This window comes from Oncorhynchus tshawytscha, unplaced genomic scaffold, assembly GCF_018296145.1.
Source record: "Oncorhynchus tshawytscha isolate Ot180627B unplaced genomic scaffold, Otsh_v2.0 Un_scaffold_4_pilon_pilon, whole genome shotgun sequence".
Lineage (NCBI taxonomy): Eukaryota > Metazoa > Chordata > Actinopteri > Salmoniformes > Salmonidae > Oncorhynchus > Oncorhynchus tshawytscha.
In genome coordinates, this window is record NW_024609834.1 from 1,578,113 (window position 1) to 1,597,380 (window position 19,268).

General features: G+C 40.3%; 3 protein-coding genes across 3 annotated transcripts; 2 read left to right on the forward strand and 1 right to left on the reverse strand.

Annotated features, from left to right (window-relative positions):
- Positions 1 to 300: 300 nt before the first annotated feature.
- On the reverse strand, positions 301 to 13,325 carry LOC112263771. The gene is made up of 5 exons (XM_024440351.2): positions 13,187 to 13,325; positions 5,638 to 5,714; positions 5,130 to 5,294; positions 1,826 to 1,957; positions 301 to 614 (listed from the first exon to the last, which is right to left on the reverse strand). Exons 2-5 carry the CDS (start codon positions 5,711 to 5,713, stop codon positions 478 to 480), a joined length of 510 nt encoding a protein of 169 aa, XP_024296119.1. The 5' UTR covers position 5,714; positions 13,187 to 13,325; the 3' UTR covers positions 301 to 477.
- LOC112263772 (histone H3.3A-like) lies at positions 11,150 to 11,842 on the forward strand. Its single transcript, XM_024440352.2, has one exon. The coding sequence runs from the start codon at positions 11,172 to 11,174 to the stop codon at positions 11,580 to 11,582; it is 411 nt and encodes a 136-aa protein (XP_024296120.1). The 5' UTR covers positions 11,150 to 11,171; the 3' UTR covers positions 11,583 to 11,842.
- Positions 13,326 to 15,133: 1,808 nt separating the features above from the next.
- Positions 15,134 to 19,115, forward strand: LOC112263773 (ER membrane protein complex subunit 8). The gene is made up of 5 exons (XM_024440353.2): positions 15,134 to 15,670; positions 15,950 to 16,026; positions 16,122 to 16,191; positions 16,296 to 16,390; positions 18,159 to 19,115. The coding sequence occupies exons 1-5, from the start codon at positions 15,458 to 15,460 to the stop codon at positions 18,316 to 18,318; spliced, it is 615 nt and encodes a 204-aa protein (XP_024296121.1). The 5' UTR covers positions 15,134 to 15,457; the 3' UTR covers positions 18,319 to 19,115.
- The last annotated feature ends 153 nt before the right edge of the window (positions 19,116 to 19,268 follow it).

A 19,268-nucleotide genomic window follows, 5' to 3' on the forward strand; every position in this document is an offset into this window, starting at 1 on the left:
TTCTTTCCTGTAAACCCACAAACGCTTGTCATAGCCTAATCCAGGACTAGTGTGCATTCCTTAAAAATGGCAACCAAAAAAATGGTGCTTTACCACTTATTGACCCCAGTACGATTTTCACACAATTAGAGGCAACAAAACAAATCTTGCCAGTTAAAATAGGGAAAACCATGGATGTGGAAATATCACACCTATGATGTTCATTTATGATGTTCCTGATGTACTAGTAAAATATACCTGACATGTAGGGCCTACTCCTCCAGTGTCATGGTAGTATAAGAGCAAAGTGGAGACACACTATTGGGTAAACATAGGAACTTTATTTTGCTCTATAATACATAATAACCTTAAGAGGAAGAGGCCTTCCAAAACGTACTGAGGTAATGTGGACAATAGATACATACAGACAAGTAATTGGTATGTTTGTATGTTTGTTGGTGTCATGGTATATGTAACATGGTCCTCTGGATGGTTGGTTTACTTCTTCCATTCCTTGTTCTCATAGTCCCATTTGGCTGAGAAGCCCTCCACCGGGTTGATCCTCATGTCCAGCATCCTCTGCACCTCCTTCTCTTTCCATTCTGACTCAAAGGTGGGGGGGACAGGTCCGTACACTGCAGCGAGACAGACAGCTTGTTAGGCTCTGCCTCAAAGTTCACCCATGAACATATATTCTTTCATAGTCTGTATTGAACATTTATCTACCAAGGTAATCATCATTCAGAACATTCTATTTCACAATACCAACCTGGTTGCTTGTCAGTTATACCACTTATGGTTGAGGCAATACAATGGCAGAGAAGACACGCAACCCATTTATTTGAATTGGCACTGATGGCCAAATACAGTATTTGAATTATGTAAAATAATATATCTTGTATAAGTATGTCTGAAAAATAATATTGTATATCCATCTCATTGCAAAATAATGCTGACTTGTGGCTTTTAACAGGTGGGTGGAAAAATGATGAACATCAACACACACTGAACAAAAATATAAACGCAACATGTAAAGTGTTGGATCCATGTTTTATGAGCTGAAATAAAATAGCCAAGAAATGTCTCACAAAAAGCTTATTTCGCTCAAATTTTTTGCACAAATTTGTTTACAGCCCTGTGAGTGAGCATTTATCATTTGCTAAGATCATCCTCCACCAGACAGTTGTGACATATCAAGAAGCTGATTAAACAGCATGATCATTAAACAGGTGCACCTTGTGCTGGGGACAATAAAAGGCCACTCTAAAATGTGCAGTTTTGTCACACAACATAATGTAACAGATGTCTCAAGTTGAGAGAGCCTGCAATTGGCATGCTGACTGCAGGAAGGTCCACCAGAGCTGTTGCTAGAGAATTGAATATCCATCCCTACCATAAGCTGCCTCCAATGTTGTTTTAGAGACTTTGTCAGTACGTCCAACCGGCCTCACAACCGCAGACCATGTGTTACCATGTCAGCCCTGGACCTCCACATCCAGCTTCTTTACCTGCAGGATCATCTGAGGGTGGGGGGTGTGCGGAGGAGTATTTCTGTCTGGAATAAAGCCCCTTTCTGTCGAAAAACCTCATCCTGATTGGCTGGGCCTGGCTCCCCAGTGAGTGGGCCTATGCCCTCTAAGGCCCACCCATGGCTGCACCCCTACCCAGTCATGTGAAATCCATAGATTAGGGCCTAATTTATATATTTATTTCCTTATTTGAACTGTAACTCAGTAAACTTTGAAATTGTTGCGTTGATATTTTTTGTTCAGTATATTACAACTGAATTATCACAGACTCCATCCACAATAAATGTTCCCATTCATTTTCTTATTAGAAGACATACCAAACTTCCTCTGCCATAGGACAACCAGTCCTGTCATGCCAATAAAGAAGAACATTCCTGCGATAACCGATTTCCACTCCTTTGTGCCCTCGTTCATCTCTGCGAAGCTCTGCTTGAAGCTAATACGGTACACTGTTGGTAAAAAGAAGATGCAAGACTTGTTAGATAACATTTAACAGGTAGGGATGTGCATCTCTCCTTACAAGCACAATTCAATATGCATCTAGATACATGGGTTCCGATACAGGAATGATATTTGTAGTTTGAAACGATTTGATTTAATTAGTGGAATGAGTCGATGCGATTAACAAGGGCATGAACACATTAATTTCCATTCAAAATTAATTTCTGATAGTGATGGAGCTCAGGAGCTGAGTTGGATCTGTCTGAGCTGACTTCTCTGAGCTGAGTGAATGAACCATGGCTTGTCGTTGCTGTATGATAGAAAAGTATTTCTGCCGTGTGTGTAATGTGTGAGTTGATCCATAGGGCAGACTGAGCATCAGATTAGGGGGGGCAATTTATGTCTTGTCCCCACACTGCCAAAACCTGTCATATACCAGATACATTTTGAGCTAGTAAAATGTATATATTTATCTTAAGAAATTAGCTTTTACATACATGGCCAATTAATATAACCCAGCTTTTGATTTCACCTGTCTCAAAAGTGAATGTTATTGACAGTTTGGAACCAGAGCGGCTCTCTTCTCCCGTTCTGACCAGTGCGGCTGGCGAAAATGATTGCCGTCCTTGATATGAAATACACCTTTACCATGTTCATGTAAATATGACCAAATCTATTAACTGTTTAAAGCAGAACAAAAATATTTTGTATGGTGAACTTGGCAATCGAAAAACCCTAATCAGCAGTTAGATGTGCAATCAGCAAGATGTGAGTTATGTCCACTCCGGTAGCCCACAGAGCTCCACATGTCAAACTATTTCCAACAGCGCATTTGGTAACATAAACCAGGTTTCCATCCAACCTTTTAATGCAAGTAAAGTACATGTTAGACACCAAAAAAGTTATGCCATGCCTGATGGAAAATTTGTCAGTAAACTTTCCAAATGTCGACAAAACAAAATAGACACGGTGTGATCCTTTAGTGTCTGTAAATTAATTATGCTTGAAAAGTCAGTGGAAACGCTTTAATGAGCAAATATTGATATAATAGTGGCGAAATCCTGTACGGAGCCTTAACCGTGCGCTGACACTTTAAGAGCGCATCAGCAGTAAGGAAGGAGGAAATAAAGACAGCTCTTTCAGCACTCTGGGAAGGAGCTCTTGGTTGGCGCGACAGTTTGATTGTGTGTGCTATGCTGCAGACGTCCTTGTTTATTTGCAGAGTGTGTAGTTTATAAAGTATTTAACTCAATCATCGGTGTGACAGGTCGTGGTTGTTATCGTTTGGGACCGCGCCGGTTATGGATCACATGGTTTAGTAGCAACATTGTTGCGAAGCTTTGACATTCAAACCAACAAATCAGACGGTCAGACAGTACACCGGCAAGCCTGAAGACCACAGCCAAGATCTCTCGTTCTCTTTCTCTCTTCCCTCTTGTTCCAGTGCTTTACCCTGCAACAGACTTTCTATTTTTCAAATGCACTTCCCATTGAAGTTCATGAGAGCTGGACTATTATTGCCCTGCCAGAAGTATTTGGGTGGACATTTTAGTTGTGAGGTTGCTTGTAAGTTGAGGATTGTTATTTGAACTGTATTGAGGCGGGGTGTACTAATGACATGTGGCCGAGAAGATATGAACACCCCCCACCTTCATCCTCTGTATTCCTCCACTGGAAGGTAATACAGATTATTGCAAATCCTCTGTTGATGACTGGGTTCTATCTTGTAAATTGTTTCTATGAAGTTGCCGTTCAATTGTTCTGCCATTATTATTATTGTATGAGGTATTATTGGTGGGGTTACCCCTGTGCTGATGAGGTATTATTGGTGGGGTTACCCCTGTGCTGTGACGTGGGTTTATATGGTGTGTCTTCTCTCCACTGGCTATCTGGGAAACAGGCTACACTCTAGGCAGTCTCTTCTGCTGATGTTTGTGGATCTGGTAGTGGTACTCTCTCTATTCTACTCTTGTCCTTTCGGCATGGTTAATACCTGCCTGGCACCCGAACATAATCTTTATATTTACCTCTCTAATAAATACTGCTACATAATAACCAGTATATCGAAGTAAACCTGGAGTCAAGCAATGACGTGTGATCCTCCCACATTAGGACTTGTCAGGAAAGCATGCAGTTTATTAGGATACAGATGAAATAAGTGAACTTCACAGGGTGGTGAAAGTGCAGGTGATGAGCTTGATGCTTCCTCCCAATAAATACTGTCTTATTCTGGTGACATGATCGTTGACGCTTGGCTGCCGTGACAAAAATAATCTCTCCTTTATCCATAATAATCTAATGTAGGCTATACCCACACTGTGTCTGCGACCTGATGGCTACAGTGCACGTGCCAATACCAGAGTGGGTACACTCACTATATAACAACATTTTTTGTGAGAAAACCATCAGTAGAGTTGAAAATGCGGTAGAAACCCATTTATCTTGTATTTTCTATTCAGTACATGGGAATTTAACCGCAAATGCTATTTTTATGTGCACAACGCCAGCCTTTTATCCTCAACAGGTCAACTTGATGGAAAATTGCGTGATAAAAATCTGCATATGGTTTTTATGCAGATTTGAGAATATTCCAATTGGATGGAAGCCTAGCTAAATGACCCAGCAAATTACATAGATTTTATTAATTGAGGGAAACCAATTTAATATTGCAAAAGCCATTTTAAAAACATGTAAATGCTGAAGGTGCTGTGCAGATGTTGCCTACGAATATTAGAACAGGGATAGGGTAGGTAGCCCTACCTCTCGTTGGCGCGAGCAGCTGCGTCTCCCACACTGCGCGGTTATCGGACTTGTAGATCAATATCACATGCAGTTACATGCATAAAAGTGTCATAGGCTGAAGGAGAGGACGCTTCAATTCAAACAGATAATGTATTTTCAGAATAAGGCAACAAAAAAAAGACGTAATAAACATGAGTGAACCGATTTGTAACATTTTAATTGGTTCTTACCGATGCATGCTACATATGGATTGGGCTCCCACGGACAGATGCACTCACATCTTAAACATTTGAACCGGGGACCGACGCGTATTGGTGAATCATTATATCCCCACTAACAGAACAGATAGGCGAACAATACTTCTTTCTTGTTTTGAATAAGCAAAAAAAAAAAAAAGACAAATGTCAAGTATTCAACAACAAGGTGAAAACCACTTACATGCAATCTTCTCCTCATTGGAGAGTGTGGCCCAGGAGCCCTTCTCCTTCTCCTTTAAGGACTTCTGCACTGCACTGAGCTCTGTCACAAACTGGACGTCTGGGAGGGGGTTCTCCCGCCTGTCAAAGTAGGCTGGGAGAGCGTAGTCGTCTACCTTGGCAACACCTGCAGGAAACTCACCATGTTACTACATAGGACTGACACACAACCAGTAAATACATGTATTCAAACCTGCACGGGACCTGCTTAGCAAATATATTCTGTGTGCTTTTGGGAGCCACATAACTGCTTTTTCAGTTTACCTAAAAAAACGTATATCTCTAATTCTACAATAAACTGGTATTGTCTGATTACTGTACATCTCCAAACCATGCTGGTGGTGTTGTATTTTATCCATTGTTAACATTTGTTTGTGTGCCAACCTTTTAGTGGTAGGTACAATTTACAGACGGTGGTTTAAAGGTCCATACCATGAAGGTCAAGTTTGTGGTGTGTGCTGCCAACTCACCATGTCCCCCACGTACACAGATTGATGTGGAAATGGCACGTTTGCCAACAAGGCTAAGGGCTCTGGTGGCCAGCATTCTGAAAGAAAATCACATGTATGAGAAAACCCTTGATGAAAGATGAATATCGCTAGCTACTAATGTAACAAAACATTACTGACCAACGAATCTCAAAGAAGTTATTCTGATGACATGGAACTATAGCCTAGCGGCTAGCCATCAGGTCTTTGTAAAATAGTTTTATTCTTAATCAATTTGTCAAAAATAGCAACAAGATAATTTAGGAAACTGCACGCCTCCCTAATCTGACATTTAGCAACTAGTTATGGTCACTGCCCAAGCACACATAGCTAGCAACCAGTTTTTGTAACAAATAAAAATCTAAGAAACAGAACTGGCAAAAAAAAATAGGAAAAACTAGCTAGCTACGATAACCTAGATGAAGTTACCCAGCTAAAATGTCTATGCTAGGAAGTTGCCTAGCAAACTAAACATAACTAGCCATCCATCAGCAGTGGACATTTCAAGCTTACATTAACCAAACATTTCAATGGTAACATTAGACAGGCTAATAGATAGCTAGCTAACATCTATGTTGAAAATAATGAGTTGTTTAACCTAGGCTAACGTTAGCTGAACTAGTACCTGGACTTGTGGAGGGGATGAATATGATATTTCCTCCGACGCCCAGGATCCTTCAGTTCAAAGTCCCATTAGCCAGCTCTGCAAACTTTAATTATGTAAAAATGCGTTCTGGACTCATCAAAATATGGAGTTTCACAGAACTACTATCGTTATTACTGATGTTACTCATGGCATGCACTTCCAAAAAGGGTCAACAAGAATGTGTTTTTACTTTAACCTTTTTTGGAAGTACAAACCATGAGTAACAGCAGTAATGATGATAGTTGCTCTATGAAACACCATTTATTGTTGAGTACTGAACGTTTTGACATAACATTTGCAGAACTGGTTAATGGGACTTTGAATTGAAGCATCTGGACTTCAGAGGAAATGTCATCATATTCATCATCTCCTCAAGCCCAGGTATTGGTTCAAACCAATCGTCGCAAATTGAAATATGGGGAGTTTCAGGCCCGGAGTGAACATAATTGTACACTCGCAAACTCTACTAAAAACGAGGGCTGCAGGGCTTAAGTTGCAAACTTCCCTTGCTTGGCTAATCATTTGGACCGCCCTTCAAGATGGTGGTTGCGGTTTAAACTCATAAAAAGACATCCTCGTCCACGTACCCTTGCCTTATGCCCTTAGGGGAATCCCGTCACCATCTTGGTGGGCGGTCCAAATGATTAGCCAAGCAAGGGAAGTTTGCAACATAAGCCATTCAGCACTCGTGTTTAGTCGAGTTTGCGAGTGCACAATTATGTTCACTCCGGGCCTGAAACTCCACATAATTCAATTCGCGACAATTGTACATCCGCTAAGTCAGCCAAAACTTAAAAACAACATCAATGGAGAAGTCAACATACAAGTATAAGTAAAAACTAATGTAAAAAGGTTAGAAAGTGTGCTACTAATGCACATAACAGCACACACACACACGTCTCATAAAAGTATTTATGTTTTTGTTTGGTTAGCTTTTGGAAATTGTAGAAATAAAATATGTTCCTTCTTCAGAAGTTCCAGCTAGACAGGCTAACACAGTAGGCGTAAATTCATAATTATATAGTTAATATAGGTAGACATGCAATCATAATTGACTGTTGCGCATATAAAGCACCCACAAGCTACAGTGACTGAAAACAATCATCGCAGGATGAACAAGTGACGAATTTCCGGGCAAGGGCAGTCCGTTTAAAAATCGTTCCTTCCAGGTGTGAACAATGCAATAAATAAGGACACGAGACGAGTTTCATATTTTTAACATTGTCTGTTGTAGAGGTTGACCGATTATGATTTTTCAACGCCGATACCGATTATTGGGGGGGCCTATAAAAAAAAAGAGCCCATACCGATTAATCGGCCGATTATTTTTATTTATTTGTAATAATGACAATTACAACAATACTGAATGAACACTTATTTTAACTTAATATAATACATTAATAAAATCAATTTATCCTCAAATAAATTATGAAACATGTTCAATTTGGTTTAAATAATGCAAAAACAAAGTGTTGGAGAATAAAGTAAAAGTGCCATGTAAGAAAGCTAACGTTTAAGTTCCTTGCTCAGAACATGAGAACATATGAAAGCTGGTGGTTCCTTTTAACATGAGTCTTCAATATTCCCAGGTAAGAAGTTTTAGGTTGTAGTTATTATAGGAATTATAAGACTATTTCTCTCTATACCATTTGTATTTCATTAACCTTTGACTATTGGATGTTCTTATAGGCACTTTAGTATTGCCAATGTAACAGTATAGCTTCCGTCCCTGTCCTCGCTCCTCCCTGGGCTCGAACCAGGAACACAACGAAAACAGCCACCCTTGAAGCAGCGTTACCCATGCAGAGCAAGGGGAACAACCACTCCAAGTCTCAGAGCTAGTGACATTTGAAACGCTATTAGAGCGCAACCCGCTAACTAGCTAGCCATTTCACATTGGTTACACCAGCCTAATCTCGGGAGTTGATAGGCTTGAAGTCATAAACAGCGCAATGCTTGACACACAACGAAGAGCTGCTGGCAAAACACACAAAAGTGGTGTTTGAATGAATGTTTACGAGCCTGCTGCTTCCTACCACCGCTCAGTCAGACTGCTCTATCAAACCATAGACTTAGTTATAACATAATAACACACAGAAATACGAGCCTTAGGTCATTAATATGGTAGAATCCGGAAACTATCATCTCGAAAACAAGACGTTTATTCTTTCAGTGAAATACGGAACCGTTCCTTATTTTATCTAAGGGGTGGCATCCATTAGTCTAAATACTCCTGTTACATTGCACAACCTTCAATGTTATTCTAAAATTATCTGCCGAAATTGTTGCCACCCCTATTACTAGCCTGTTCAACCTCTCTTTAGTGTCGTCTGAGATTCCCAAAGATTGGAAAGCAGCTGCGGTCATCCCCCTCTTCAAAGGGGGGGACACTCTTGACCCAAACTGCTACAGACCTATATCTATCCTACCATGCCTTTCTAAGGTCTTCGAAAGCCAAGTCAACAAACAGATTACCGACCATTTCGAATCTCACCATACCTTCTCTGCTATGCAATCTGGTTTCAGAGCTGGTCATGGGTGCACCTCAGCCACGCTCAAGGTCCTAAACGATATCTTAACCGCCATCGATAAGAAACATTACTGTGCAGCTGTATTCATTGATCTGGCCAAGGCTTTCGACTCTGTCAATCACCACATCCTCATCGGCAGACTCGACAGCCTTGGTTTCTCAAATGATTGCCTCGCCTGGTTCACCAACTACTTCTCTGATAGAGTTTAGTGTGTCAAATCGGAGGGTCTACTGTCCGGACCTCTGGCAGTCTCTATGGGGGTGCCACAGGGTTCAATTCTTGGACCGACTCTCTTCTCTGTATACATCAATGAGGTCGCTCTTGCTGCTGGTGAGTCTCTGATCCACCTCTACGCAGACGACACCATTCTGTATACTTCCGGCCCTTCTTTGGACACTGTGTTAACAACCCTCCAGGCAAGCTTCAATGCTATACAACTCTCCTTCCGTGGCCTCCAATTGCTCTTAAATACAAGTAAAACTAAATGCATGCTCTTCAACCGATCGCTACCTGCACCTACCCGCCTGTCCAACATCACTACTCTGGACGGCTCTGACCTTGAATACGTGTACAACTACAAATACTTAGGTGTCTGGTTAGACTGTAAACTCTCCTTCCAGACCCACATCAAACATCTCCAATCCAAAGTTAAATCTAGAATTGGCTTCCTGTTTCGCAACAAAGCATCCTTCACTCATGCTGCCAAACATACCCTTGTAAAACTGACCATCCTACCAATCCTCGACTTTGGCGATGTCATTTACAAAATAGCCTCCAATACCCTACTCAACAAATTGGATGCAGTCTATCACAGTGCAATCCGTTTTGTCACCAAAGCCCCATATACTACCCACCATTGCGACCTGTACGCTCTCGTTGGCTGGCCCTCGCTTCATACTCGTCGCCAAACCCACTGGCTCCATGTCATCTACAAGACCCTGCTAGGTAAAGTCCCCCCTTATCTCAGCTCGCTGGTCACCATAGCATCTCCCACCTGTAGCACACGCTCCAGCAGGTATATCTCTCTAGTCACCCCCAAAACCAATTATTTCTTTGGCCGCCTCTCCTTCCAGTTCTCTGCTGCCAATGACTGGAACGAACTACAAAAATCTCTGAAACTGGAAACACTTCTCCCTCACTAGCTTTAAGCACCAACTGTCAGAGCAGCTCACAGATTACTGCACCTGTACATAGCCCACCTATAATTTAGCCCAAACAACTACCTCTTTCCCAACTGTATTTCATTTTAATTTATTTATTTTGCTCCTTTGCACCCCATTATTTTTATTTCTACTTTGCACATTCTTCCATTGCAAAACTACCATTCCAGTGTTTTACTTGCTATATTGTATTTACTTTGCCACCATGGCCTTTTTTGCCTTTACCTCCCTTCTCACCTCATTTGCTCACATTGTATATAGACTTGTTTATACTGTATTATTGACTGTATGTTTGTTTTACTCCATGTGTAACTCTGTGTCGTTGTATCTGTCGAACTGCTTTGCTTTATCTTGGCCAGGTCGCAATTGTAAATGAGAACTTGTTCTCAACTTGCCTACCTGGTTAAATAAAGGTAAAATAAAATAAAAAAATAAAATGTCAGAATTACATACAATTCTGGCAAATTAGGCAGCTATAACTGTTGCATATACAATGACTCTGCGTGCAATGAACGCAAGAGAAGTGACACAATTTCACCTGGTTTTAATATTGCCTAACCTGGATTTCTTTTAGCTAAATATGCAGGTTTAAAAATATATACTTCTGTGTATTGATTTTAAGAAAGGCATGGATGTTCATGCTTAGGTACACATTGGAGCAACGATACGCACCGCATCGATTATATGCAACGCAGGACACGCTAGATACACTAGTAATATCATCAACCATGTGTAGTTAACTAGTGATTGATTGATTGTTTTTTATAAGATAAATTTAATCCTAGCTAGCAACTTACCGTGGCCTACTACATTCGCATAACAGGCAGTCTCCTTGTGGAGTGCAATGAGAGGCAGGTGGTTAGAGCATTGGACTAGTTAACTGTAAGGTTGCAAGATTGAATCCCCCAAGCTGACAAGGTGAAAATCTGTCGTTCTGCCGCTATACGAGGCAGTTAACCCACCGTTCCTAGGCCATCATTGAAAATAAGAAAGTGTTCTTAACTGACTTACCTAGTTAAATAAAGATTTAATAAAGGTGTAAAAAATAATAAAATTGGCGCCCAAAAATACTGATTTCCGATTGTTATGAAAACTTGAAATCGGCCCTAATTAAATCGGCCATTCCAATTAAATCAGTCGACCTCTAGTCAGTTGTATCAAAGGGGATTTGTAGGAGCCATGGACCGTACCAAGCAGACAGCCCGTAAATCTACTGGAGGCAAAGTCCCACGTAAGCAGCTGGCCACCAAAGCTGCCCGCAAGAGCACCCCTTCTATTGGTGGGGTCAAGAAGCCCCATCACTACAGCTCTGGTACGGTGGCCCTGCGTGAGATCCGTCGGTACCAGAAGTCCACTGAGCTGCTGATCTGCAAACTGCCCTTCCAGCACTTGGTGAGAAAAATTGCTCAGGACTTCAAGACTGACCTGCGTTTCCAGACTGCAGCCATTGGAGCCCTGCAGGAGCCCAGCGAGGCATACCTTGTTGGTTCGTTTGAGGACACCAACTTGTGCGCCATCCATGCCAAGCGTGTCACCATCATGACCAAAAACATCCAGCTGGCCCATCGTATCCATGGGGAGCGTGCTTAGATGCCTCCCTAATTTACGTGTCCTCAGGCTGTCTTTCCCTCCCTTCCCACTTTTCCTCTTAAGTAGCTTGATTTGAGCAATGATGTGTTAAAAGTAGTGTGCAGTCTTGTCCCCCTTAGTTCTCTTAGCAGAAGACTTTTAGGGTACTTTGTATCATGTATCTGTTTTGAAGCTGATTGGAGTCACACCTTTAATGTGTGTGCAAATCGGCACGGCAAAGGGTGCATGCATGAAGCATCTTGGGCAAGCATGTTCTCCTATTGACAATGCTATTACATTATTATAACAGGCTTTTCTAATTGATAGACATGCATTGTTTTTTTACATGTACCCTTTCATTTGTTTTTTTTACAACTAGTGTTTCTACTGTTTACAGGATGCATTTACAAATAGTTAATTCTGTTCTGAAATTGATAAATGACATTGATTCAAAACATTGCAAAGGCCTATATATAGCGTAATGTTTGTGTATTTCTCTCATGTTTTATCCAGGTAAAATTTTAGTTCCTTTCTCAGGTTGTGATACCCTTTTCATACTGGTTTTGATTTCCTGTTCATTTTTTTTTAAAGTAGACATTTGTAATATACAGAATTCTCACAAAGGTGATAAACTGATGTTCTACCCCCCCAAAAAAAAGTGTCCCTTCCTTGCCCTGAAAGTGTACTTGTCAGGCGTCATGATACGTCAGAAGTGTCCACTTACTTTGAGTACTGAGGGGAGTGTGTCTTTTTAGTTTTTGGACTGCAACCTATGTAATGGTCATTGGATGCTTTGAAGCCACCGGTCGGCCATATTGGCACTCACAGATAGGAGCACTCAGCCATAGGAATGATTGGAATTCTACATTTGATTTAAATACTGTTTCAAGGACAAAATGTTATGTATTTAAGTATATTCAGTGTTGTACTGGGGACAGTAACATTAGTACTAAACAAATATATAATTTTAGGAAATTGTTTATTTATTTGTTTCGCGCTCAATGTGAAAATATGCATGAGGGTGTCTAATAGAATGAACGTGTCAAAAACGGAAGTAGAAATTAATAAATGCATTTCTATTGCTTCCAAAATCTGTTTTACAATTGAGGAGTACCATGATGACTGCGCAGTGACCTCAATACTGCGCCCCTTCAGGCATCAGGGGTTTATACAAATTATTGGTTCAAACGATAGCTAGCTAGAAGGCTCACACTCAAGCTAACAATGCTAATCATCGCTAACTGGCACAAGGTCAAATACATGGCAGACATCCAACATTGTGTGATATTCCTGTTCCGGTCTAAAACCCACAGTAACACTACACATTACTATGAGGAGGAATACCCACAAAACAGACTACATACAGGAAAATGACACCTTAACTAACGTTAGCTAGGAAGCTAGCTAGCCTAGCCAACCATTGCCTATTTGCCCCTTGTCTTGTCTGCCTCCCTCTTCAATGTCACATCTCTTCACTCCGCTCTCGGAAAACATTAACAAATCAATTTTTGATTACACAGCACATATGTAGCATGTTTATCTTCATTAAAAACGATATAATATGTTCTATGATAGCTGTATATCGGACGTCTAATAATTTAGAAAATTCACCCGACATCTCTTACTTGTTCTCGTTTCGCCGACGCTCCCAAAAACCATAAAGGTTTAAAGTGTGATTAACCGGAAATACGTAGCTAGCGCGGGATTATGGGAAACTATGGAAGGTCAATCGGTCATATGTACTCACACTATTATATACATATTAAAATATGTTTGTAAAATCATGTGCGTGGTGATTCATTTAGCTGTGCAACTGAATTTGAACTTGAACTTTTACGACAATGTAGCGAAACTAGTGTTAATTTGCTACCATGTTGCGCAGCATTGGCATTCTTCCTGTCACGCGGTGTGCCCTGAGATGAACCAAAATGGTGTTTGTGGCCTGTGTGGGATTCAACCCGGGTGTGTGCTACCTTCGTTCCGCCAGCAAGAATAAGCAAGACCTAGCAAGAATAAGGCCTTGACCTCGGAGATTTTACTTTAAAGTAAAAGTTTCTCAATGAAGATGGCGAAAAATAATACAAACGGTTGAAATTCGTAAAGTTTTATGAGGAAATGTTAGCACACTTATAATTTTGTGAAAAAATAATACAGTTAATCGCCATTATATCACAAATAATATTATAGTATTGACATTATTGTTAACAGCATTACAAATAATTGTATTTAACCTTTATTTAACTAGGCAAGTCAGTTTAGAACAAATTATTATTTACAATGAAGGCCTACCAAAAGGCCTCCTGCCAGTCACGTGTGCTGGGATTAAAAATAAATTAAATAAAAAGTATAGGACAAAAACACACATCACGAGAAGACAGACAACACAACACTATATAAAGAGAGACCTAAAGACAACAACATAGCATGGCAGCAACACATAACAACACAGCATGGTAGCAACACAACACGACAAAAACATGGCAGCAGCACAACATGGTAGCAGCACAAAACAGGATATGAACATTATTGGGCACAGACAACAGCACAAAGGGAAAGAAGGTTAAGACAAAAATACATCACGCAAAGCAGCCACAACTGTCAGTAAGAGTGTCCATGATTGAGTCTTTGAATGAAGAGATTGAGATAAAACTAATGATGACTAAATAGTTATGGTAAGAACAGTAATAAATAACAAAACATTATTTATAATGCTACTATTAATACTAATAGTAATAACAATATTAATAATATTACAATAATTATAATAATGAACTTTCGAAAAGACTTGTAAATACCATTCTTAATTAACCCATTCGTATTGAACCCTGTTCAGTACGTTTTGCTTTTTGCATAGTAGTACACAATCCATTCTACTTAGGAGCACTCAAAGTTTCCAAATCCACAGAGATTACACCCAGAGGAGTGTCGCTGCTCATTTGGTGACCCATCAACTTAAATCAAACAGTTTTTTCATATTAGACATTGGATTTAAGTTGATGGGCCACATTTTAAAGGCCACCAAATCAGCAGTGATGCTCCTCAAGGTGTAAACTCTGTGTATTTGGAAACTAAATGTGCTCCTGAGTAGAATGACCCCCCTTTTACTGTGACACAATGTACAGATAGGTACAATATGTATGTCCAATATGAAAAAAAAAACAATTGGATTTAAGATGACGGGCCACTCTTTAAGTGCCACCAAAAGGAACAGCAACACTCCTCTGGGTGTAAACTCAGTGTATTTGGAAACAAGAAGTGCTCCTGAGTAGAGTGGAACCCCCTTTTACTGTGACACAATGTACAAATACTTTTGTAAGGTGCAATAAATGAGTACACACACAAAAAACATTGATGACCATTTAGGCTTTAAAAAATAAACATCAACAAATAAATGACAATGTCTTATATAATTACGCTTAATTATTATTTGTATGATAAGTAGTATACAATATATCGATAATTGTGCACATTTTCCATCATTTTCGCCCTAGTTATTAATTTACAAAGTTTACAGGGCTGGATTTTTATTCTGAAGGATTCCAAATATACGTGACCCAGAAGTACTTAGTTATTCTTGCCTGTTTCACAGCGGTGTGTGTGTGTGTAGTATAGTACCAGTGCAAACCACCAGAGAAGCCAAGCAGCGTTCATTTGTAGTAGGATATAACGTTACCGTCGTGACCAACATACAACATTAATGCACTGTAACATTCACGAAAAGTGACCTTTATGTAGGTAGCTAGTTATAAGAGACTCGATTACCGTAGTCAACCTGGCAGAGCTGTCACTGTCCCTCTGTTGTATCGGGTATGATATCCGTTGGCTAGCTGTCAAGCTAGCAGTCTCCAGACCATCCTTATACAATTAGCTAGTTTAGTGTTTATCTCGAAATAAGAATGAGTATTAAATTGACAACTCAAGCTTATTGCAAGATGCTTTTGCATGCTGCTAAATATCCCCATTGCGCCGTGAACGGATTACTGGTTGCTGAGAAACAGAAGGAGAAGAAAAAAGACAGTCACTCCACTCCAATCCTCTGTGTGGATTGTATACCACTATTCCACGGCACACTTGCATTGGCACCTATGCTGGAAGTGGCACTTACATTGGTGAGTGAATTGATCGTCTTTATCTTCTATTCACATCATGTTTAAAAAATGTTCATGTTACTCCATTGCATGTTCACCACAGCAAGTTGCTGGGCCTGTTGAAGTAGAAGTGCATTTAACAGCTGTCAAGCCTCCTGACACGTCAAGCTAAACGCAACATCATAGTGAAGGAAGTGTCTGATGAACTTCTCCATTGGTGGAGTTTATCAGAAACTTCCTTCACATTGGTGTTGAGGTTAGTCAAACAAGCTAATCATTTTTTTCTTTCCTCACATCCAGATTGACACGTGGTGTAAAGAGAATAAATATGTCATAGCTGGGTATTACCAAGCCAACGAGCGCACAAAGGACTTCAGGTAACAAGATTTTGATACAGGATCCTTTTCGTGCTCTGTGGAGAGTTGTGTTGATATGGTACACAAGGTACTCTGTCTTCTTTTGACTCCCACAGACCTAACCAGTTTGCTGAAAAAGTTGGGGCCAGGATTGCAGAGAACTTCAGTGAAGCAGCAATGATTATGGTAAATCCTCTGTTAGCCATCCTGTATCAGAACTGCCACATTACTGAATTCACACATAAGATCTACACTGACCACTGTATCTCTAATAATGTTGTGTTCCTCAGGTGGACAGCACCAGATTCACCATGGGCTGCTATGAGCCCATATTAGCCATCTATGACCACCATGAAAACAAGTGGAAATGCAGGGACTGTAATGCGTAAGTGTTCCTGAGCTTTCCTAATATGTAATGTGGGCTAGATATATCAAAGCTACTGAACAGCCATTTATCCAAAAAGATTTGGACATGCAGACAATTGACAGTCTTAACAGCTATACCATAAACACAGGCTGTCGACCTCTCAGAGATTCTGTAAAATTACTGATTGGATCAAAAATGAGTTCTAATATGTAATTATATGGTCAGCCTTGCATACCGCATTGCAACACTACAGCAGTTTTAGACTTGTGGAAGCATCATTTCTTGATGGGTGTCTTATTCCTGTCCAAAGAAAAAGATTTGGAACTACATGGTATACACTATGTCAATATCTGTTAGTGAAATAGAACCTAGTGTGGTAGATATTTATTTTAAGATTATTATCTATCCTGATGCCTAGTCACTTTACCCTGCCTTCATGTACATATCTACCTCAAATACCTCATACCACTGCACATTGATCTGGTACTGGTACTCCCTGTATATACCACTGCACATTGATCTGGTACTGGTACTCCCTGTATATACCTCTGCACATTGATCTGGTACTGGTACTCCCTGTATATACCTCTGCACATTGATCTGGTACTGGTACTCCCTGTATATACCTCTGCACATTGATCTGGTACTGGTACTCCCTGTATATACCTCTGCACATTGATCTGGTACTGGTACTCCCTGTATATACCACTGCACATTGATCTGGTACTGGTACTCCCTGTATATACCACTGCACATTGATCTGGTACTGGTACTCCCTGTATATACCACTGCACATTGATCTGGTACTGGTACTCCCTGTATATACCACTGCACATTGATCTGGTACTGGTACTCCCTGTATATACCACTGCACATTGATCTGGTACTGGTACTCCCTGTATATACCTCTGCACATTGATCTGGTACTGGTACTCCTGTATATACCACTGCACATTGATCTGGTACTGGTACTCCCTGTATATACCACTGCACATTGATCTGGTACTGGTACTCCCTGTATATACCACTGCACATTGATCTGGTACTGGTACTCCCTGTATATACCTCTGCACATTGATCTGGTACTGGTACTCCCTGTATATACCTCTGCACATTGATCTGGTACTGGTACTCCCTGTATATACCTCTGCACATTGATCTGGTACTGGTACTCCCTGTATATACCACTGCACATTGATCTGGTACTGGTACTCCCTGTATATACCACTGCACATTGATCTGGTACTGGTACTCCCTGTATATACCACTGCACATTGATCTGGTACTGGTACTCCCTGTATATACCACTGCACATTGATCTGGTACTGGTACTCCCTGTATATACCACTGCACATTGATCTGGTACTCATACTCCCTGTATATACCTCTGCACATTGATCTGGTACTGGTACTCCCTGTATATACCACTGCACATTGATCTGGTACTGGTACTCCCTGTATATACCACTGCACATTGATCTGGTACTCATACTCCCTGTATATACCTCTGCACATTGATCTGGTACTGGTACTCCCTGTATATACCACTGCACATTGATCTGGTACTGGTACTCCCTGTATATTGATCCATTCTTGTGTATTTTAAATTATTCCTCGTGTTACTATTTTATTTTTAAACTTTGCATTGTTGGGAAGGGCTCGTAAGCGAGCATTTCACGGTGAAGTCTACACCAGTTATATTTGCCACTTGTGACAAATGCGATTTGATTTGTGATTATTGAAGGTGGAGCTGAGGTTCTGGAGTGTTGGTTTGTGTGTGTTCTAGAGACTGCTTTGAGGACTGGTGTGAGGCTCAGAAGATCACGTCGGCTCTGCTGGAAGGCAGGTCCTACGAGAGCCTGATCGACTTCGACAATCACCTAGACGACCTCAGGAATGACTGGACCAACCCTGAGATCAACAAGTCTGTGCTGCACCTGTGCTAAGCCTCCCAGTCGAGTGACTGCACTGCACTAGACAAAGGCATTGCGGCCAAAACGGCGTTGGCCGTGCTAATACTACTGTAGCGCAGGAATGCTAAGTCTTTGTTCCTAGTGAATTGCTCTCACAGGGAAGAGAGCTTTCGGAGCACTGGCCAGTCTATTTTTATGGGCAAGCAGGACACAGGTACCATTGGGATCTTTGATCCCGTAGTAGGGAGGATCAAGACGTTGGTGTCATTCAATGCAACGTGTTCATTTTCTGTCTCATGGTTTTTGTATGCTAATAATTAATGAAGATGTATGTGTAATTCTGAATGGTAGGGAAACATGAATATCATTTATTTTGACTTATTGAATACTTTAGGTTCTTCAGAAATAGTGTTACAGAGATGATAGACATAAATTATTGTTCTGAGATGTGACTTATTGAAATATTACAGAATTGTAATCAACGAGATATGTTGTTTTATTTCACTACCTATTAAGTCTTAATGTTTATATTCTCAGAGAACTGTTTTCCTCCTGTTTTTCTTATAAGAGATAGCTTAGTATTTATTTGTTAAAAGATGATCTGATTCTTTACTTTAATTGCTGAAATAAATTATGTTATTGGATAGGTAATAAACTAAGTCACTCGGGATAAAAGCATATCCATGTTATTATTATTGATTCATTAATTATATATTTCAGGTTGGATTAAGATAAGTCTAAATAAAATAATTTGAGGTTTTGATATATTAAACCTTTTTGTAAAAAATTTTGTTTCAACAGAATGTACAAATAAAATGTAACTTTTCAGATATTGTGCATGTTTTTAATGCCTTTTTCTAAAATCACTCCCTTACTCCAGCGCTGAATGAGCTGAGTGTTAAATTTAGGATGCAGTGTTCCATCACTTTGGGTTGAGACAGCATACAGTGGATATTAATGGAAAATACTTTCCATTTATTTCC